This window comes from Anas acuta, chromosome 8, assembly GCF_963932015.1.
Source record: "Anas acuta chromosome 8, bAnaAcu1.1, whole genome shotgun sequence".
In the NCBI taxonomy this organism is placed as follows: domain Eukaryota; kingdom Metazoa; phylum Chordata; class Aves; order Anseriformes; family Anatidae; genus Anas; species Anas acuta.
This window is the reverse complement of record NC_088986.1, coordinates 2,633,331-2,655,530: the sequence shown is the minus strand read 5'-3', so window position 1 is coordinate 2,655,530 and position 22,200 is coordinate 2,633,331. Positions and strand designations below refer to the sequence as shown.

The window sequence follows — 22,200 nt, the reverse complement described above, 5'->3', positions numbered from 1 at the left end:
GCACCGACATCTCTAAAAATTTGCTCTCAGTTGGCAAACAGCTGGGGTTATGGAAATCTGCGACCTCGTTGCGTTGGAAAAACCTGAAGGGAAAAAAAGCGATCTCTGGTGGCACGCAGTACTCAACCCGGTTTAATAATAATCATATTGCCCGATATCCGTATATTTTGAAAATAACCCGTAAATGTCAAAAAAATCTACGGAGAATTTTGTTTTCCTACAACCTCTTAATTTTAAACCCTAATATTTGAAGTGATCAGGAGCTTCTTGAGCACACTTCCATTCTGCAGCGCTTGGTTTTAAACAGGTTGGGTTTAAGCTTTAATTTTTGGTTAGCCCTGAACTGGTCGGGCAGCCGGACTCTCCGTGGGTCCCCTCCAACTGAACTAATAGTATTTATTTATCTATTTATTTATTTATTTGCTCTAAATCCCTTAAAAGTTTCCGTCCTGGGATTCCAGCCCAAGGAGAGCACGGGCACCAGTTGTTGTGGAAAGTCATGAAAGTCTGAGTATGTGGTGTTGGTTTAAATATGTATATGTATATGTGTATATATATATATTTATATATAGGTTTTCTACTAAATTGGATGTCCTGATCTCAGTTAGACGTGGAAGCTGAGGAAAAACATCAATCTAAAGAACAGAAACCGCACTTTTTGGTGTCGGTACGGGCTGTGTGAGGCCGATGTGGGCTCCTTCACCTTATTTGACGCACTTTGTCAGGACCTGAAGGGGCACCACAGAAATACAGCCGAAAAAGGCCGTCAGGCAGCAGCCCCCGGCGCCTCAAATCCGGCTCCTGGACGTTACCACCCACACTCAACGCCTGAGGAGCACCTCCCCAAGTCGCAGCTGAAGCACAGATCCTGCAGCAGCCGCTTCCCTCTTGTTAAAACAAACAAATAAAGCAGCGAGCCGGGCTCTCTCCTGAGGCGAGCACCGGCCCCCGCGCAGCGCTCCCCCCTCACGCCCTCCCCGCGCCCCGCCGCTGACAGGACCCGAGCCCCGCCCCCCTGCCCGGCTCCGAGCCCAGCTGCGCACGCGCGGGCCTGGGCGCATGCGCGCTGCGGCGCCCCTCGCCTTTTCCCCGCCCCGCGCGCCCGGCGGCCTCGTCGAACGCGGAAGCGCGCGCGCGCGCGGCCGTTGGGTCCTGTGAGGGGGCGCGCGCCGGGGAGGGGCGGGGCACGGTGTGTGGGGGGGGTAGAGGGGCGCGGGCGCTGGCCGCTGCCTCAGGGCGGGCGGGGGGCGCTGAGGGGAGGGCGTCGCTGTGGTGTGCTCCGTGTGGTGCGTCCCTCGTGTGCCCGGTGTGCCCCTCGTTTGCCCGGTGTGTCCCGTGGGGTGTTCCTGGTGTGCCCCATGTGCCCCCTGGGTCCTGCCAGCGGCTACCTGAGGGAAATAAGCTCCCCCCCGGTCCCCTCAGGCACAGGTGTAGCGCAGGGCGGTGCGCTCCTGGGCTCTGCTGCCGAGCCTGGAGCTGTTTCTTCGTCTTTTTCTTCTTTTCTAACCCAGACCGGAATAGTTTTGGTGTTCTGGGTCGAGTTTTTGTGTTTTTTTGTTCTTAGTTGCTTTGGTGTGGGGTAACATCAACGTTTTCCTGTTACTTTGTCCCAAGGTTGCATGTGGCGGATGTAGCAACATTTTGTGTTGTTACATGTAGCTAACATTTATATAACTTTTTGCATAAATTTAAACCAGAAGGGAATCCCATCTACGCCTTCCATAACTCAGCTGTGCTGTGTTTAGTCCAGAAATTAAGTGATGTTGACCAAATACCAGGGCATTCATTCACTACTATAAGCTGCATGCACCTCAACATTTCTTTGAAAACATTTTTCTTTTCAAATACTTTTTTTTTTCCAAATACAAGTTCACGAGCTACTAAAGATACTTAACAACTTCATGTTGAAACGTGCTATGTTTGCGTAACAAATTTGGTGGCGCTCATTAGGATGAAGCCTATGTATGTTTCTGTGCATTTTGTCAGATGCTTGGTCAGTTTATAGCTCAGAACCAGGAGAACTGATTGCTACTGCCATTAAATGCCTAAGAAATGAACCCAGACAGTGTCATAGCAATGTTTCTGGTATTTTTTTTTTTCAGGTACCTTTGGGCTTCTTACAAAGACCAGCAATGGAGAAGTGGAGCTTAATGACAGTTACTGTTTTACTGGCCCTTACCGTACGCTGGACTGTATCACTGAGTTCTTACTCAGGTAATACTTGTTTGTGGTCTGTAAAATAACCACATGAAAATGAACTGTGGAGCTTGTGTTAAATTAAAGTAAACTTGCATGTAAAATCAAGCAAGTAGGAAGTGGTGTGTTATTTCAAGTATTGTTGTGTTCTAGGGCCTATTTCCCAAAGGTTTGTATAGTACCTTGTTCTTATTTTTCTGGAGCGTTCAATGTTAAATTTCACAGCCATTTGGTACAAAATGCTGAAAAAAATACGACTTAGGGGTGGAGACAGGGTCAGTAATGCTTTAAGAGTAGCAAAAGAACAGCTGGCTGTAGCTGCAGTGTTACCACAGTCCTGACATATATTTGTTTAATCTTATCCATTAAGTTCTGTAGCAGATTTAACCTTAAATTATTTTTAGATAACACTGTACTGGTGGTAATGAAGATGGCACAACGGTGACATGGAGTGAGTGATTATGTTGTGCCCCGTAGCTGGACTTGCTTCAGATTGTTTACAGCGTGAATGAGAGCTATATTCTTTTAATAGATGAGTATTTCTCCTCCCCATCTCCTAATACTTGCAAAGAACTACCAAATTTTTTTTCAAACCTCTCAGTGGTAGTGCTACGCTTAGCACAGACTTGCACAAAGCTTGCTCTCTGTGGATTTTTTTTTTCTAATGCACTGTTACATTCAATCTCCATCAGCTAAAAGAATCATAAGCTCAGTCAAATTCAGCTCTGTTATATTTTTATTATTATTATTTTTTTTTTTAAGGCAATTTGGATCTTCATCCCCTGTGCAGCTGGAGCAGTTCAGTACTGTTCTAAGGATTTTTAAAGTGGTAACTCCTGGGTTTTATTTACATGAAGTAGTTTGCTTGAAGATAAATTGCATGCGTACCTTCTTAAATAGTTATTTTTAGTTCGCTTCCTGAAAATGCCATCATAAAAGATCTGTTCTACCAATAGCTGAGGCTCTCTTCTACCCACCCACATACAGAAAAACAGCCTCTCTTTTGCCAAAAGAGAGTAAATTTTTGCGCTGCACATATTTACATTTACATTGTGAACTATTTTTTTAAGCTGACAAACTTCAAACCAGTCCAGATTCTGAAAGAGTCTTAAAATAAAGCCTGAACTAAAATAAAGTTTTTTTTCATGTGCACGCACACTTCTTTCACACGCTTGTTTCATACAGAGCAACCGTATAACTTCTTTTGGAACAGGGAAAATAGAGTCTGATCCAATTGAACAAATTATTAAGGCTTTCAGCTCTAGCTGTCTGGAGGAAAAAAAAAAAAAAAGACAAATCTGAATGTTAGAGTTGTCAAATGCAGAAGTACATCAGAACCTTCCCCCTGCCTGATTTGATTTCCTTCAGATGTAATAAATCTTTAATTACAGGGACAAGAAAAAAATTGGTCAGGGCAGCATTTAAACGGACACGGTCCCTTTTTGCTTTCACGGCTGTTCAGCGCAGTATAATTGAGCAAAGGATCAGAAGTAGTCATCGCTCTCCGACGCAGGCTCTGGTAGAAATGCTGATTCAGCATACTCTGAAACCATGTGTGGCATGGATGGCCAGATGTGAGGACGTTAATTCTGCCCTAATTTACTGTATAGGGTTGGATTCCTGTATCATTTCCCTTCTGTTGTTGCTTGCCATCCAGCATTCTTTAGGATCTGTCTCTAGAATTAAGGTCACGATGGGGATAACCAAAAATTCTATGGTTCTATTCTATGATTCTAAAACAGAACACTAATACCTGGCTTTGCAAGGTTACTAATTATGATGACCTTAGAGTCGTTGGTCTTGCCTCGTTATTGAGAAAAACCAGGCTTCGTAGATCTGAGTTTTTTATTATGCGTTACAAAGCTCCTGCTAAATGAGTAGAAGCTAAATACCTGTGTTGAAAGGCAGCTTCAGACCTTTAAAAATTTGTTTCCTGTTAATACTGAAACTGATTGAGACCACTGTAAATTTAGAGCATTTGTGACACCTTTAAAAAAAAATCAATTTTTTATTAATTCTGAATTATTTTGTCTACATACTTGATGCATGCTGCAGAAGGAAGCAAAATACCAGTTCTCAAACCAACTGAAGTGTGTCAATCTCTGTATTTGGCTTCTAGAAATGGAACTTTTAGATTAAGATCTCATTTTATCATTCAGAAGTCAATTTCTTTTGTTCTTCTCTTTTTTTTTTTTTTTTTTTTGAGAAGGGGTAAAGCTGAAATAAAATGTGTGTGTGTATGGTACCCCTGGATAACGCCTTCTTGTATTTCAGCAGTGCTATGACAGGTTTCTTTGTTCCACTTGATTTTTAGCTATAGAATGGACCCTGATAAAACTCCTATTCTCCAGTGACCTCAGTTATTTGTGAAACTTTTAGTTAAATGTTGTACGCAGTGAAGATAATCCGTTCTTCCTCCTAGCCAGGAATAAATTAGTGGAGGTAATCTACTCTCTCTACTACTCAGGAATAAATAGTAGATATTGGAGCTTGTGTGTCTCCTGCAAACATAGATCACAGAGAAAAAATTATAGATGGCTTCCCTGTATTTTAAGGAAACTCTTAAATCTCTGTCTCTTTAGCGTCAATATTTTACTGGAAGCACTATCAGTCCAGTTTCTGTTCCCAATAAGCACAGGTTAATAGAAGTAAATAAACTCTGTGATGAAGATGCTTAACAAACTGCCTTTATCGGAGTTCGGTTTATGTTAAGGAATTGTTTTTGAGTGGACATCCGAAGTATTTGTATTGATAAAGCTTTTTTCCATCGAGAAAAGAAAAAAAAAAAATCTTTAGCTTTCTGAGAGACTTGTGTATGCATGTGTGGAAAAGTGTCCTTTAAGATAATTCCCTTTGCAAACTGCTACATAATAATAACTCAGTTAAAAAAAAAAAAAGTGAGAATTCCTGTAAACTCAAATGGAGCAGTTATTATTTAGAAGGCTTTGTACATTACAAGATTTTTTTTCTTCTTCTGAACCTATTCTGTGTACCGGACAGCCTGTTTTAGGAAATGGCTTGTGCTAACTCTATTAAGAGTCACGGGGAAAGGGACAGAATATGCCGTGTTCTTGCTAGAGTGGCAGAGCAGGCAGCAGAGGAAAGGGAGAGGAGCTGGGGGCTTGTGGCAGGTGCTAGTTCTAAGCAAATTTAAAAATAAGCCTGGTCGCTAATTACAATAGCGAGGTACCACATGACACGGCTGCAGTGCAAGTGGGAATATTGTCAATTATTGTTTACTGAAAGAGCAGAGTTTGTTCAAAATCAGCGTGAGATGTCTATTATGTATGTTTTCTTATTTTAGAGAATGTGCCACATTTTTCATCTTTACTTGGTAATGATTTTTTTTTTTGTCAGATGAGGAAGCCATTCTTCACAGTGGAATATCTTGATAAATGCTTATCACAGAAATATCCAGAAAGCCAAAAGAATGTCTAACACTTTTTAACTGTTAGACAGCATAGCAGATGAGGTCTCTGTTTTATTCCCGAACATAATAGAGGAATGGAGAATAAAATTAGTCTTATGTAATTATGCAAATAAATATCTTGAGGAAAAGCAACTTGTTTAAACAGCATGCATTAATGAATACCGTAACCTCTTTTTTAGGTGCAGGAAAACCACCTATGTATGGGGACTATGAAGCCCAGAGACACTGGCAAGAAGTTACTTACAATTTACCCATCAGACAGTGGTAAGTAGTGCTGTTGTGGTTCAGATTACAAAGGGGTAAATGTAATGAAACTTTGTGTCATGCCTTACTTAAATATACATTTGTCTGAGATCTCTGCAACATCTTTTACTGTTCCCAGAACTATTCTAAAAATCCTTTTGTGGTGATACAATATCATCCTGTACTTAGAGTGAAATACTTTTTTCTTCACAAAATAAACATGCTAAAATTTGGAATTTGACTTGCTAGGTATTAGCTTGTACAATGGGACGTTCTGGCTGGTAGGTAACTGTGTTGTTGTGAAGCTCCAACTTTGTTTGGAATGGACTGGAAAGATCAAGAAGCAATTTTTAAGTAAGCTTATGTGAGAGAAGGTTTGTTACTCAGTTTCAAAAGAAATCAGTTTGTCTTCCTGAGTGTCAACCAGTTCTCTGCTGCACAGAAGCTCTCATGATTATCGGCACTGACAAAACCACAGCTCTGCTCATCTCACTGAAGCTGAAAGGCAGGGGCCTGCCAGTAAGCGTAGAGGCTTGAATTCTTGTGCTGGAGGCACAGTTTGTTTTTTACACCCATGAATTCTTTGTTCACACCTGTGTTCTTTATATAGACTTTAAACTGGGGGTGCTTGGAATCTAGATGTAAGGATAGTGAATGTATTTCTACAGATCACTTAGAACAGTAGGAAAATTATTCCCAATATCTTTACTTTTATATTATTTGTAATGTTCCTTAGAACTTGCATGGAACAGTAAAATTTTAGTCGTATCTATGCCACAATGCAACCCAGAACAAATAGAAACTCTGGTTCATCCTTCAGCAGGTATAGTTATGTTCTGTTTGTGGAGTCTTCTTTTTTTTTCCCTCAGTTCTCTGTTGGGGAACAGATGCACTTTAAAGTAGAAGAAAATATTAATTCAACTATTTATGTAAATACGTGGGGCCAATCCTGAAAGTTTGGCACTGTGTGGAACTTTGCAGATGACTCTACGGGATCATCTGAAGTCACAATGTAGTGTCTGTATTACCATTTTGTTTCACTCTTTCTGGGATGTCTAAACCTCTCGTTGTGCCAGAGGTGGGATAATGGAGAGCTGACGTAATAACAGAGTTGGCAGCTTTGATCCCCTCTGCTACGCAGAACTGTATGTACCTAAAATTAAGAGTTATAGCAGTCATTATTTCTAGGAATTCCCAGGGGTCAGATGAAACTGTACTGCAGGCTGTGCTTAGCCTATGGGCTGCCAGTTGGGCTTCTCGGTCTTGTTGTATTAGCTCTTCGTTTTATTTATAACAGGAGTTCTTCAGATTGGGTCTGCTTTGGGAATTGAATCTCCGGTGAGGTCGTACTTGGTTTGGGGAGTTTGGAAAAAAACATTTCAGCTGACATAGGAGGGATTACTTGGTAGAGTGCTAAGATCTCTTTCGCCTCCTGTGTTATACAGATTTGCAATATCTAAAGATATTATACTCTGGTACTTAGAGACAGCGTTCAGATCTGAAGCTGAGATTCTGACTGCTTCCAGTGTTATTTGTTTAGTGCTTAGAAAAGCTGCCTAGGCAGCAAGCACATGTTCTGTGGATTTGTCGAGGTAAATGTAGAGAGCAGTTCTCTTGTGAGGACGTAGTCCTGGAAGATCTCTGGATCTCCCGATCTTTTCACAGACTTTTTGTTGTTAAACAGCCCTGTGTAGGTAATACAGCTGCACATCCCAGGTTTATTGACCTGAAAAAAAGCCTTTTTTTTAAATGCTGGAGTAAACCACAACATGGTTGGTACTTAGTTTCTTTATGTAAGTTTTCTCTGAACCAGAGGCCAGAATTTAAGTAGTTCTAGTATATTTTTTTAGAGTCTTGTAGAGGATGTATCAAAAGACATCCTTTCTTCTTATACTGCTAATTAGAACTGTGAAGGCTTTTTTAAGTATTACTGGTTTTCTTGAAGCTACAAGTTTATGGAAGGTAAAATAAAATAATAAACACCCCACAACATGACTGGAAAGCTTTCTACTACATTGCAGACTATTAAAATCCATGTGAAAAATCTGAACTGCCTTGGCACAAGCAATGTTGAATGGTAGGATAAGACGCGGAGATGTAGCTCAAAGAACTGTGATTTATCATGAGTTCATAAGGTACTTCAGACAGCTCATAAGGAATTCAAGAAACATCATTTACAATAATAAATGTCAAAAATTCACCACATTTGAAGGGAGAAACTGGAAAAGCCAAGAGTGTGCCCCTTGGCGGTAGAATAGACTAGTCAGTCTTTTTCACTGTGCGGTGTAACGGATCTGATGCCTTCTTTTTGTAACTTCTGTTTTCCTTGGATAAAGCCTTCTGTTCTTCCCTTGGAGGTGACTTAATTCTAACTGCTGCCAGCCTTCTGTAGAAATACAGACACGGTGGAATTACAAATGGGAAAACCCTTTTCCTTTGTCTCTCACGTCCTCCTGAGTTTTCTTCTGAGGTAGAAAAGGTAAAGGGGTTGTGGCTGACATAACTGGTGGAGATTCATGGCTTGTGTTGGCAGTTCAGGAGGCATAACTCTGATAACTTGGAGCTCCTAAGAAACTTTTTTTAGCCCCCTACACTGCTTTCTGTTTGTCTGTGTAATACCTTTACGTCACCTTTTTTCACTTCTGTTTAGTTGCTTTTCAGCAGCATAACTTCCATTGATATTTTTTCAAAACTTTTGTATTAAGGTCTTTCGAACAGCAGCAGTCCACAGCTTGGTAAACTACAGTGTAAAAGAGTGACAGGTAAATTTTAACTATACAGGAATCATCGTTGCTTATTAAATATGCCTTCCAAGTCCAGAAAAAAAGGAGTCTAGGATGATTATAAGGAAAATAACTAGTGAATCCCCGTTCTTTTGAAATTTCCATTTAACTACTTTGTTTCTATTTCCTTATTGGCAAATTGAGTGCTGTCTTCTGGGGTAATTGACAGGCATGAAAAATGTAGGTTTTGTTTGTAGGTGGAGGTACGGACCTAGGAAGCCTTCCACATAAATATCTAGAGTTATTGTAGATACTGTTTTTTTGCAGGCTTTGTATTAACCTCTGGATTTTTATCAAATGTGGTTCTCATAAAGTATTTTTTCCCCTTTCAGGTAAGTTCTAACAGGTTTTTTTTTTTTTTTTTTTTTTTTAAATCATCTATTCTGCAAATACAAGTGAGTATATTCTGAATACCTTTTGCTTTTGTTATGTTGCTTGAGTTTTTTTTTTGCGTGTGCAAAGTAAAATAAGGCAGGTAAAGAAGTTGCAAACTTCCTCTTGAATTTTGAGTACATTGGTAAAAATATTTGGTTTACTCTTCAGCCTTTTCCTTGGGCCAAAACAAAGCTGGAAAGGTAGATTCTTCAATATATTTATGCATGTATATGTATTTTTTCTCAGGTACTTCAATACGAGTGATAACAACCTCCTGTACTGGGGCCTTGATTATCCACCTCTTACTGCCTACCACAGCTTTTTGTGTGCTTACATGTAAGTTCATTGTTTGAAGTATTTACTACTGGGAGGAACAGAAAACACCAAATTGACTTTTTTTTTTCCTGCCTGAGGAGAGAAACTAGGAGCTAAAAATCACTGATCTGATGAAATTGAAAGTATTGTTTGCTACTTTAAAGCTAGGGAAATAAATTTTGAGTATCCCTGTCACTTAAAACTAATACTACTATTTTTCTGTTTCTTATTTACTGTAAGGGGGACTGAAGGGTTAAATTATTCTGCTAGGTCCTTAAATTTTAGCAGATTTATATGTGACTTAGCTTTTAGTTTTTCACGTAAGTCATTGCTGGATCAGCGAATAAAAAAAGTGTCATAGGAATTGAGTGTGCTGCATGGGAAACTTCTCTTGTATTGGGAGCCTGAGTGACATTTGATGACTGGATATCATGTAAATAGAATTCTGTTATTGGAATACTTTTTCCACAAGAGCTTTACTGCTATTGGAATGAGACTTATGGAATAAGAATGTAGGTTAAAGTGCACAGGCACAGTTATGTGGGGCATCTATGTGAACTGTAAATGGTTTATATTTAATACTTAAGCATGAGAAGTATTTACAATTGTTTTTTTAAAAGTCAGTGGAACTGGACTGAAGGTAGTTATCTTGTCCCAATAAATGCTGTGTTCTGTTTTCTCAAACGTTTTTATTAATTGTGAATTAGCAGCTGAATTCTATAGTATAAGCAGATCTAGAAGTGAAGAAAGCCTTTCATTGATCATTATTGCTCTTTGAAATATTTCTCCTCATTCATCTTAATTCTTGGAATATGCTCCTGTGCATGTCATCTTTATTGCTGAAAGGAGTGTAAAGGGAAATGAGAACTGTCTCACATTTTGATGTGCCTGTACTTTGTTTTACAGTGCAAAGTTAATAAATCCTGATTGGATTGCTCTCCACACTTCTCGGGGGTATGAGAGTCAGCTGCATAAGTTATTTATGCGTACAACAGGTAGGAAAAATATATTTCTTAGGGAGATTACACAGATCTGTCTGGTTTACTAATCCAGTATGTTTCATTTCGTGCATCTTCTCTGTCTTCACCAATTTCTGATCGGTTGGGTGGCTTGGCCAGGTCCATGTGTTATGGACCAACCTTCTCTGTTCTCTTCTCTCTTGCAGTCACTTGTGAAGCTGATAGTGTTAAATGTGCAGAGAAGTTTTCAACCAAGCCAAATCAGTAAAAACTCTAAAACAAGGCTACTTTTTTGGTAGCCTACAACCATTTTTTAAAATTTTCTTTTCCCTTTCACTCCTATGGATATGTTTTTTACTTTCAATTTAGCTTTTTTTTTATTTATGGTAAAAATATTTCACACATAGACCAGCCTTCCCTGAAGGATCCTTACTGTGAGCTTTATACCTTACCTGAAAAAGGGACATATTCGATATTTTAAAGATATCATTTTTTTTTTTTAATGGTTGCTACTTTCTGGAAATAAACCTGAATTAACAAAAAGTAAAAACATATTTTATTGCTTCTATACTAAGTCTCATTTTCTTGTGGTCACTGTTCCAGCCATTTGATTATTTTGAACTGCCCCTACAAAAGAAAAGGGTAAAAAACAAGTGCTAAAAACATGTAAATAACTCAATTCATTAGCTGTTAAAGTAGGACAACAAACAATGTATCCAGTGAAATTCTGCTCTCTGTGCAATGGCAGATGCCAAGTTATCTTGTTACTGTTTTCTTTCATTTTAAATCTCTCTTTTGCTTCATGTAACAGGATAGAGTTCCACAAATGCTTTCTGATAACAGTGGCAGGATTTGTTGTTCATCGGTAGCTTTTTTTCTATACTTCCCAAACCTCTCTGGTCTCTTATAATTGATTGAAATGAAACAAAAAAATCTCTAGAACTTAATTATCCTTGAAATGGTCTTTATTAATTTTGAAATCAACTCACTTGACAAGCCACTGATGGATTTGGAGGAATGATAAACACTTTTTAAACAATAACCATTAAAATAACGCATTAAAATAATTCAGAATGTTCAGTGTCAGCTGTTGGTGTTACACCTTTATAAAGCGTCAGTGTATTTGTTTTGCTAATGCCTAGGCCATATTTGTTTAATTGTGGCTTAAGCTTACAAAATGATCATTATACTGAATAACTGATTTCTTTAAACATTTTCTTCCAAAGTCCATAACCAAAAAAGCAATGGGTATTTATCTTGTGATAACAGCACGCTTTCTGAAATCTGTTTATAGAAATAATCTGAGACTTTCCACAAGCTATTAAGGCAATGCTCAAGAAGAATTCACCCGGTGGTTTAGGCTCAAGCAGGATCTGACATAGCTGTAGGCAGGTGAACCTGCTGGCTCTTGTTTTCTCACTGACCCTCTTACATGTATGTGCTATGGACAGATGATCAAACCCAAATAATTTTAGTCTATTTAACCACATCACTGGTAATTCCCACAAAAATATGTTGGAAATTGATTATAACTTAGAACTTGCTAATTATTTGTGCCTTTGAACTATACATTCTGTTGAAAGGAAAAAAAAAAATCAAAACCTTGCATGGATCCTCTCATAGCTGATTTCTTTTGAGAATTAAGAATGCCTCTCTCGTTTTGGCATGTGAGGAACTAGTGTACGCTCTGTTATTGACTGAGGCTGTGCCAGAAGTCAAAACAGCTGAACACATGGAAGCAGCAGCTTTTGGACATCAGAAATGATAGCGTTAGAAACATTAATGAGATCAAATTCTGTAGACCTATTTCTTTTTGTCCTTTAAAGTGAGACTACCTAGTTTATTCTAACAAAGGACTTTCTGATATTTTTAATGTTTATTTGCCTTTATTTTTCCTTTGTCTTCCCCAGAATTAACTGGGGAAAAAATAGCTTTGTTGTAACTGCTAAACCTGAGCTATCTTTAAAATAACGGTACCTACAGTAACATAACATAAGACAATGGAAAAGTGTATTCAGCTGAAACTGTGACCACCTGCCTTTTGAACTTTGGTTGAGGTGATTGACTAAAATGAAGTTTTCCATGTTAAGATACAGCTGCAAAGCCCACGTTCAACAGAGAGGCAAAAAGTTACCCAACACTGCAGTTATCCGAGTTTTTACACAAAGCACAACCAAGATGTGGAGTGTTAGGAGGCTAAAACTGTAAGCAAAAACTTTCAATTCAAATAAAAAAAAAATTATAAATATGCAGCACAAATTGCACTAAGAGGTGTGTGGGAGATTTCTAATAAAAAGGTGGTCTTTGTTTTTCAGTGTTTGTTGCTGATTTGCTGATTTATATTCCGGCAGTTCTTTTATATTGTTGTTCCTTAAAGGAAACATCTACTAAAAAGCAGGTGAGTATCTGATGTGTGTGCAATTAAAAAGCAAAAACGATAAAACCCATACTGTTAAAACAGTAGAAATTTAACAGGATAAGAGTTAATTAATGTATACAACATTGTGATGGCTTCGGTTGACATAAAACTGATGATGATCACTATATGTTATATGAAAGACTTCTCAGGCAAAAAAAAAAGCCATTAACTTATTTTACAGCAATTATTTTAATGTCTTCAATAACAGGATGCACTGAAGTTTAGTAGCCATGAACTCCTGAATTGTATTTCTTTCTGAATTTATTACTTGGGTAGTAAAAGCAAGATTTGTGATGTGACATGGGGGAATCTAGGAGCTGCTCTGTCTCATGCACTCCTTATGGTAGAACAAATACTCCTCTGGGGTACTAGGTCTTCTGATTTTTTTTTTTGAGTGTTTTTGAAGTTTAAGATGGGTGTGGGTGATCTTTGAGCTGGTTGGTGAAGGGTAGGCTCGTCTTCAATATTTTCTTATCTATTTTTATTCCTTAAAATGTTACTGACATAAGATAAATTGGAGAGGATGCATGATGGAGGGGCATCTTTTTCTGTTGGAGAAATAGTATAAGTTCCCATTTCTGATGTTTAATTTACAAATAATTATTTTCCCCTCTCTGTTTTGATCCTTCCAGGTTTCCAGCGCTCTCTGTATACTGCTTTACCCAGGTCTCATTCTGATTGACCATGGACACTTCCAGTATCCTTGTTTTGCTGTGCAATGAAAGGAACTTCCATTTATGAAGTAACACTCTTCTTTGGTACTTGTCTTTAGCTGGGGGGAAGGTTACCTTTGTACATGAAGGCATCTGAGGGGCTTCTGCCTACCCCGAAGCAGAAGTGTTAGAGAAAACTGTAAAGTCTAGAATATATGGGAGATAAAGAGCTGCTATTGGGACAAATCAATCCAAACATGAATAGCATTCTTTCTGCACCTCCAGCTCATATTTCTGTCAGTCACTTTATTGCAGAAAACGTCAACGGTAGTACAACAGTGAAAAGAGTAATGGCTTGTGCTCTTGTGATTTGTATTTGGAGAAGGAGTCACCTGAGATCTTCTTGAGATGGCAGTGGAATGTGTCAAGCAGAGTAGTGTAAAGTGTTCATTTCTGTAGAATGTGCCGTTCTGTCTTGTCTGTGCAATTACTTGAGATTGGATTCACTTCACTTAATGCCTAGCCAGTTAAAAATTAGGCATCTAATACAAGGTGTGTCGTTGGAGCTAACTGTAGTCAGCGTTGGTGGTAGACACCTTCACAGGTGGGTCTTTTTTTTTAAATAAAATCTCTGTTCTTACATTTACTCTGCACATCAGCAAGTAAATGCTGTTAGTTGGCTATTCCAGGCAGTGCTGCTCAGTGCCACGTAGCAGAGGGACGTGATCTCGGAGCTGATAAACATGGACACTTAAATATTTCAAGGGGATATTAAATCTCAGCATCTACTAAATCAAGTTTTGATTACCCAATAACTTCCTAATTTGTGTTTTTCTTCCAAGACAGTGTATGGTGAACTTGGAAGACAATGCGTCTTAGAAAGCAGCTTTGGAAGGGAAAAAAAAATCATAATGCTATTGGATATTGGAGTTACAGTTCAGGAATTCTGAAATTCTATTTCTGGCCTCACCCTTTAAAGAGAGAGGTCGGCTGGAGCCATCATTTACAAGAAGAGGGCTGGGATTGAACGTAGTTCATCTTAGATGAGAGAAGCTGGTGAGACAGTAGAAGGCTGAGGGTCAGGTTTTTGATTTGAAAGAGAGATACAAAGAGGAGAGTGATAATCTGTTGGGTTTTTGTGTGTGTGTGTTATGGTGGATAGGGCAATAAATGTTCCTAAAGTAACCTAGGGAATAGGTTATTTTCAAATTTTCAAATACACGGAAAAATATTTTAAACCTTAATTGCAATGATGTGCTGGCATAGGTTGTCTGTGGAAGTCGTGGAATCTCCCGTGTCAAATTTGTTAAGGCAAGGTTCGGCAAACATTGTGTAGGTAACGGCCCCGGCGCAGCAGACCCTGTTGAAGGGTACAAACGTACCGTGCAGTCTCTGCCAGCCCGGTGACTCCAGTGTGAATAACTTTACTGTCTGTGACCGACTCCCAGAAGTCAAAAGATTTACTTTGCTGCTGCTGCACATCTCTAAAAGATCATAGCCTTGCGGTTTAACAACGCGTTGATGTGAAATTGATGCGATCTCAAGTGTATGTGGTGATCTTGCGTGGGAAATTTGAGTGGGTTGAAAACAACAATCTGAATGTGTTGTCACAGCTACTTATATTGACAAAAGGAAAACAAAATATTTTGAAATTTCTGAGGATACAAGCGTTCTGTTGTTTCTCTCCTTGTGTAACAACAATAGCAAATGACAAAGCGAATCTTTTGTTGCATTTTCATAGTATCTTTGTCTTTTCAAACTTCACTGAACTAGGGAAACCTGTTTTCAAAGTCTGAAGGAAATAATGTTGCTTTCAGTGGCTATTATTTGTTGTGTGTACAGTATTAGCAACTACAGGGTCTGCTCATGGATGTATTGCAAGTAGAATATAATCTCAAAAAAAAAAACAACCCACAATCTTTGAACTAAAAAATACACAGTTTAAATACTGTAGTTTGAAAAACAAACAAAAAGGGGTTACTCTGCACCTTACTAGGTACTCTCACTAGTTTAGATCAAAGCTTTAAATAGAAGTAAAATTATTCCTCCAAAGAAAATAGTCACAACTATCAACATATTTTTAAAACAAAGTTGGAAAAACTTATTTTGCATGCTCCTTTACACTTGTACCTCAGGGCATTTGTTACTAATTCCAGTACTAAGCTGTGTCTCTTGTCCTTAACATTAAAAAAACATATACAACTCAGTGAGCCTCGGCTTTGCCTTGTGGGGTGTACTTTGGTTGTCTTATGACTGGGACCTTTTGGGGTCAGTGGCGTTTTGCTTGGCCTTAAATTATAAGCAAATGGAACTCTACCATTCTCTGCCTTTCTTTTGCTATTTACTTGGAAAATGCTTCAAGAAGGGACTGAAAGGAAAGGGGTAAGTGGCTTTAAATCATTTTATCTTGTTCAAGAACACACCCACACAGCCTGGCATTGACAGTGTGATTCTCCTTATTTGCATGTTCTCGTTTCTGAATTAATTTCTAGTGCAAGATACTTGCTTTGTCACAGTGCACTCCTCTCTTGTAGAATGAGCATTTCTTGTTGAGATCTACATTAAGTGTTTCCACTGCAAAGATAGCAAAATCTATTACGTTGTCTTTTCTCAGCACTATTCATTCTGACCTCTAAATTAAATGTGGGCTGTGACGGGCAGTTAGGTTAGATGGGCAGCAGGAGCTCTGTGTTGTTCTCATTAATCAGGGAATGATGAACTTTTTCTGTGGTACTGGTAGCCCTTCTCATTCAGACTTCTTACCTTCAGTTCTCTCTTTAAAAAAAAAAGATTTAGGTTCGCTGTGATTTGTTAAGAGTAGCTGGATTTATCTTCTCTGATGGAAGCTTTTCTCTTTATTGCAGGTTGGTTTTGTTAACTAAAATAGCAGGGACAGTGGTGGTCTCCTTTGCTGTGTGCTGGCTCCCGTTCTGTACCGACGTGGAACAAATGATGCAAGTACTCAGAAGACTCTTTCCCATTGACCGAGGCTTGTTTGAGGCATGCATGTTTTCTTCTCCCCCGCCCTGCTGTAAATGTTCTGTATTCTTAGATCCCTTGAGAAACCTTCATCATGACCTTTAGGGATTTCATGTGGGAGACACACCACAGAACTAGTAATTTGAGATGGCTTCTTCAGCAGTCATTTCTTGCCAGTTATTTAATCCAGTATTTAACCCCAGCTCAGCTGGCATCTTCCAGAATATTATCTGAGTAGACAACACTTATCCCATCATCAAACCCATACCTCAATCCATACATTTTTCCATTGACATAGATTCCATAGTAATTGACAGTGTCAGAAGATAAAACCTTAAAAGTTAATAGATTCGGTCTCTATCTCTGCTTGTGCTCAGCTTTTTTTTGACATGTTTAATTATATAAAAAGCATTTTGGGTGCAGACTAGTTCTTCTTATCGACCTAGCTTGTATTTTCAGTGCAAGTTCCTTCAGTATGTTCCAAGTCTTAAGCAGTTCTGCTTTTACCTTTCCTCAGGCTGCTGACATTTGCATATTGCAAGGTGCTGAGTACTGCGGCCTGAGTACAGTAAAGCAATTACTTGCTTACCTCACTGATAAAACAAAGGGTGCTCATTTCCAAAATAGCAGTGATTTGTAGGTGTTTTGCTTAGTCAGGCATGAATCTCAGTATTGCACTTTTAAAGGCAAATTCTCGACTTCAAGTACAACCACTGAAATGTAACTTCAAATTTTCAATTATTGATGTCACAGGGATTTAAGCAAATACATGTTTTGATTAATCTTAAATTTTTTAAATCTTTTTTTTCTTTTCCCTTCCTTTTTTTTTTTTTTAAGAACCAAATGCACAAAAAGCCTCCCCACCTCCCTGAAAACCAAAGACCCTATTCCTTGGGAATTATCTGAAATTTATAACTAAATAGTTTTGGTCACCACACTTTTCATTCAGTGCGAAGCTTAAAATCTGTAAGAAACAATAACCATGGAGTCTGACAAAGCTTAAGGATTTTAGTCTAATATTAGCCCAAATATTTTCTAAGTTGATCAGGGGAGTGACTTGCTGGATGCTAATGTAGATAAAATGAGAAATTGTCCACGTAAGCAACGCGCAGTAAATTTATACTGGGGTGCGTGTAACAGGTTCTTTGAATTGGTTCCCATTTACAGAAGCAGTAACAAATGCTGATGGTTGTAAAATCATATTGGCTATTAAGTAGGCGTCTTGTGTGTTTGCTGGTGCTGCCAAACCCTCTGTTCACTTGTAATCCTCAGCAGATTTGAAGTGCATATTCTGTATTGCTAGTGAGCATGTGAGGAAGATGGCTCAGTTGCTGGTGCTAGTAGCTTTCTTGCTGTTATGTCTACACAGCTGTGATTCAAGCAGCTGTTTAGGGATGAGTTTCATGAGCATGATAGCTGTAGTTACAAATTTAATTTTGAAAGTGATCCTAGCACAACTGCTAATGTCTTTAGACTTCTTGATTTATTAGTGGTTAACTCTGTCATTGCTAGCAAGCAGTAAGCACAGCTAAATACTTTCAGGTACGTAATGAAATGTGACAGTATATAGAATGCCTTCACATTTGAACAAAGGCTCGTGTTTTGCCATTGTTTAATCAGAGATTTCCTAGGGACAGGTGGTTTCAGAGCCTTGCTCTCTCAAAATGCGTGGTCTCATGAGTTAAGGCATAGTCTCTTGCACTAAAGAGCTGCTTCTCATCAGGACTTGTAGCTGAGTCTTCTGGAACTTTCCATATTTGATTGAAGATGAGAATCATTTAAATTACATCTCAGAATATGACGCATACTGGTGATAGTCTTTTTGCAGTGCTGTAAGAACCCAACTATTCCCCCCAACTTGCTGTCACTAACATAAGCTTAAATGATGCAATTAATGACTAATTATCTGTTTGTTTTTCTTCCCCAGGATAAAGTAGCCAATATTTGGTGCAGTCTAAGTGTCCTTATAAAGATAAAGAATGTAGTATCACCTCAGACTCAGCTCAAACTCAGGTAAGACATAGCTGAAGTGCTTTAGGTAGCTTTTTGTCTGCAGGGGTTTTCACATCGGTCACTTTTGTGGAAGAATTATGGGAAGGGGCATTTAAAATCTTTAACAAATGCTTTCTTTATACTATATTTTTCTTCCAAGTGATAAGGGTTTCCCCAAATACTGTTAGGAATACTTATAACTACACAATTTTCTGCTTGTTTATGTAGTCACTTAAACTATGTAGTTGGTTGAGACTGAATTAAAATTCACATGCTCTCCTCTTGGAGGAATAATTACATTTTTTAATGCTCTTAAAAATGGGAGTTCATGTTTTTTTCAAATAAGCAAACCATTTGAGTTTAGGTTTACAGCATCCGAAATACTAATGGAAGTGCTTTATTCTTTTTTCAGAAGCACTTATGTCGGCAAAGACCATTCAGTGCTGTTCTTCTGTAATTGAGTCTCCTTGAGGGATTTTGTACTTCTGAAAATTACAATTAAATTTGTAACTTTCACAGAGATTTCAAAAGTGATTGTATGATCAACGAAGTATTCACACTGTTTTTCTTGCATGTTTTTTTAGTTTTGCTGTAACATTCCTGAGCCTGCTTCCGACTTGTATAAAACTAACTGTCCAGCCATCTCTACGAGGATTTAAATTAGCTTTGGTAAGTGTGTATTTTTAATTGTTCCCTATTTTACATCCACCCTGAGTGCTGGTGTGTGACTAACCATTCTACTTGGTTTCTACAATGTGCAGAGATGTGTGTAGCGTTAAATGCTGTGTTGCTTCTGCTGAAGAGATTGGTTTAAAACTGTTTTGCTGTCAGAGATATCCAGGAGGGTCTGATTGGCCTTTTAAATCCAGACTTCTTACCTTAGCTTTTTTTTTTTTTAATTGATGTTGTATTTTTATTATTTTCCTCCGGAGAGTTCTTAGATTTTATACACCACAGAACTTAATATGGAGTTGATTTTTTTTCCTGTTTTCCCCTCTTTTTGTTTAATTTCCAAAGTGCTATTTTTTTCTTAATGTGTTGGCTGCAAAATTCAATAAAAAGGCTCAGTGGTGGACTTCGTAAGCTCATTAGTGCCTCCAAAAGAAAATGATGCTATTTTCTCAAATGTTTACGTTTGCTTAGTCTCCTTATATCTTTGAATTAATTAACATTTACATCCACATTACTTAAAAGCAAAATCATTTTGCTTTGAAATCAAAATTGTATGGAGCCAGTGCTAAGGTCTCAAGAGTTATAACACAGTTTTCTGTTTTTAATTTTACATAAGTGGTGCTTAAGAATTGATCACAATATTACCTAAAACTAACACTTAGCCTTTCTAAGAATTGGTGCATGTCTTCCAGTGTGTTTCTGTTTGGCAGAAAAAAAAAAAGTTTGTTTCCTTTGGGGTATTGGCTGTCCATGATGACGAACAGAATTTATGTCAAAAAGAAATGTGTTCTCTCTGTGACCAAAGTTTGCCAATGCTACTGTATGTGAATATTGGGCATAGTTAGTGGGGATGCTCCTTACAGTAAAGCTAAGCAAGACTGGGGACTCTTTACACAAAGTGTTTTATGAGTAATTCTGGGTAAACTTTCAAACAATGTGGTTTTCTTTGTGTGTATAGGTGGTTACAGAAGCAGCTCAGTGTATTTGCAAATTGCACTGGAGTAAATGTAGCAGTTAATTAGAAAAATCACATCATTTAGCTCATACATTCATGCAAAGACTGTGCCAGCAGAGAAACTAGAACAGTGCTTTGCATTGCAGTCACATATGTTAATACATCTCTGATTTCTTTTCTAAGGTTAGTTGTGCGTTGTCATTTTTCCTGTTCTCCTTTCAAGTACATGAAAAATCTATTCTTCTAGTGTCAGTGTAAGTAAATTATTTTTCTATACATATAATCTGATCTTCTTTTCCTCATCTTACTGCATGCCGCTTTCTCGCTTATAAATATATCTGATGTTAAATACTCTACACACTTTCTTTTCTGAATAACTTGTAAATGAAAATATATAAATACAATCATGCTGGCCTTTCCTGCGCCATTCTAAAGACAAGGTGTGCTGCCATAATCAGCAGACACATAGCCTTGTGTGTGGTTGTCTCCCCTGCACCTGGAAGGAGTGTCTGATAACGGCAGATTTGGAGAGGCAGCCCTCTTAATACTTCCTGCTCACGCCTGAAAGGAAGCCTGAACCAGTAGTTAGAAAACTGCTGTTATCTCTGCAGGCAGTTGCGTAGATGTTGCAGTATAGGTGCTCCTCAAAGCCTGCACGAAGTCTTGTTGTTGAACAGCCCTTGTTAATGGTGCATGTAGCATCCATGTGAAAGGCTGAGATGACAAAGTGCTGTCACTTCTGTGTTTGTGTATCAGTTTTTCTTCTTCTACTTTTTAGACCGGTCTGCTTAATCCTAAATGAAATCCCTTTTATGGCCACGTGGTTCTTACTTGTATCAACCTTCAGGTGAGTCAGACACCATGAATGTTGTTTTATATGTTCTTCCCTGATCCCAGTAAGTATAAATTCATTCTTTTGCTACTCTTTTATACACTTTAGAATGTAACTCAACGTGCACTCACTCACTTCTGGGTAATTCTGCTTTCACAGTACGTTGCCTCTTCTTCTGAAAGACGGCCTGATGTTGGCCTACACTGTGACCATGCTGGCATTCCTGTTGGCCTGCGTGGCTTCCTTCTCAATATTTGAAAAGACCTCAGTAGAGGACCTGCAGCTGAAACCGTTCTCCCTTTTCCTGAAGAGATACATTTCGTGGTTCAAGTTATTTCCTAGGATTTTCAGGAGTCTGGTAAGTAACTTCAATTCCTCTAACTCTTATTTGCAGCTCTTTGTGGTACTGAAATGCTTGCATAAACCAGTTTGACATCCATAACTCTGAATAAATCCTCATACAGGCAAAGCCATGCTGTGTCAGTACAGAGGTACGCTATAATTTTTTCCTGTGATGTCATCTATATATAGTTTGAAGAATACAGCGCACACAAATAACAGAAGTAGCAGTTTACTCATTCGAGGTGTTAAATCAATACTAGCTAATACATCATTCTGTGTCTTTCAGTTCCTGCTTTCTGTAACCCTGATGGGTGTCCTGTCTCTGATGAGTGCTACAGTGCGTCCTCCACAGAGGCTGCCGGATTTATTCCCCGTATCGGTGTCCAGTATCTCTTGCTTACACTTTTTATTCTTTTTGGCATATTTTAATATTATTATAGTATGGGACTCAAAGAATAGTAGGAGTCAGAAGAAAGTCAGTTAATCTGTGAAGATCAAGGATTAGACTGTGACAGGACAGTATTTTCAGTGAACAGTGTCTGGCCTTGCAGGTGAACTTGTTTGTGATGTAATACAATTCCTGTGATCTAAAGAAAATCAGAAAACACACTCATCATTTTGTTTAAATATGTGTAAAGGCTGTTTTAAAGGCGAAGTACTTTGAAGAAGTATTTTTACTTGGAAACGTAAGTCAGTGTGTTTTCTTCAGAATTGTAATACTTGTTGCCATTTGTAAGCCTGAAATACCCAATAAAGGACCAAATTTTGAATTAACGCTAAAATCCCTGGCTTTTCTAGCAAAACAGCAAACTGTTGTGTTAGTGTTAACCTTCTACATTTCCCAGCATAAGAAACACAAACAGTTCAAAGAAATACAGGCTAAGCACTAAATATTAAGTGGCAACTTGGAGTTGTCTTGCTGAATTGTTTTATGGCACAAACTGTCTTGTGTAGTCTGTCTCTGTCCTGCAGCGTTCTGCCATCTACCACGCCGCAGATTATCCCAGCTGCTGCACGAGGCTGCGCAGCAATGTGGGAAACCCTCTGGCTGCTAC

At 38.5% G+C, this 22,200-nt stretch overlaps 1 protein-coding gene across 3 annotated transcripts; it reads left to right on the top strand.

Moving 5' to 3' along the window:
• Nucleotides 1–1,037: 1,037 nt before the first annotated feature.
• ALG6 (ALG6 alpha-1,3-glucosyltransferase) lies at nt 1,038–21,919 on the top strand. 3 transcript variants are annotated; one of them, XM_068690958.1, is made up of 15 exons: nt 1,038–1,149; nt 2,103–2,214; nt 5,806–5,890; nt 9,274–9,363; nt 10,249–10,337; nt 12,617–12,699; nt 13,353–13,417; nt 15,570–15,755; nt 16,238–16,373; nt 18,280–18,365; nt 18,929–19,013; nt 20,155–20,225; nt 20,750–20,818; nt 20,963–21,161; nt 21,432–21,919. In XM_068690958.1, the coding sequence occupies exons 1-15, from the start codon at nt 1,060–1,062 to the stop codon at nt 21,627–21,629; spliced, it is 1,644 nt and encodes a 547-aa protein (XP_068547059.1). In that variant the 5' UTR covers nt 1,038–1,059; the 3' UTR covers nt 21,630–21,919. The 3 variants fall into 3 exon arrangements, with proteins under 3 accessions (XP_068547059.1, XP_068547060.1, XP_068547061.1); XM_068690959.1 differs by having other exon boundaries at nt 1,040–1,189; XM_068690960.1 differs by having other exon boundaries at nt 1,068–1,154.
• The last annotated feature ends 281 nt before the right edge of the window (nt 21,920–22,200 follow it).

Excerpts from the sequence above, each read along its gene's own strand:
- ALG6 (XM_068690958.1), top strand. The coding sequence starts at position 1,060 with ATGCGCGCTGCGGCGCCCCTCGCCTTTTCCCCGCCCCGCGCGCCCGGC. Across the intron at positions 10,338-12,616 it reads GTTATTTATGCGTACAACAG|TGTTTGTTGCTGATTTGCTG; the intron begins GTAGGAAAAATA and ends TTTGTTTTTCAG. Across the intron at positions 21,162-21,431 it reads CTAGGATTTTCAGGAGTCTG|TTCCTGCTTTCTGTAACCCT; the intron begins GTAAGTAACTTC and ends TGTGTCTTTCAG.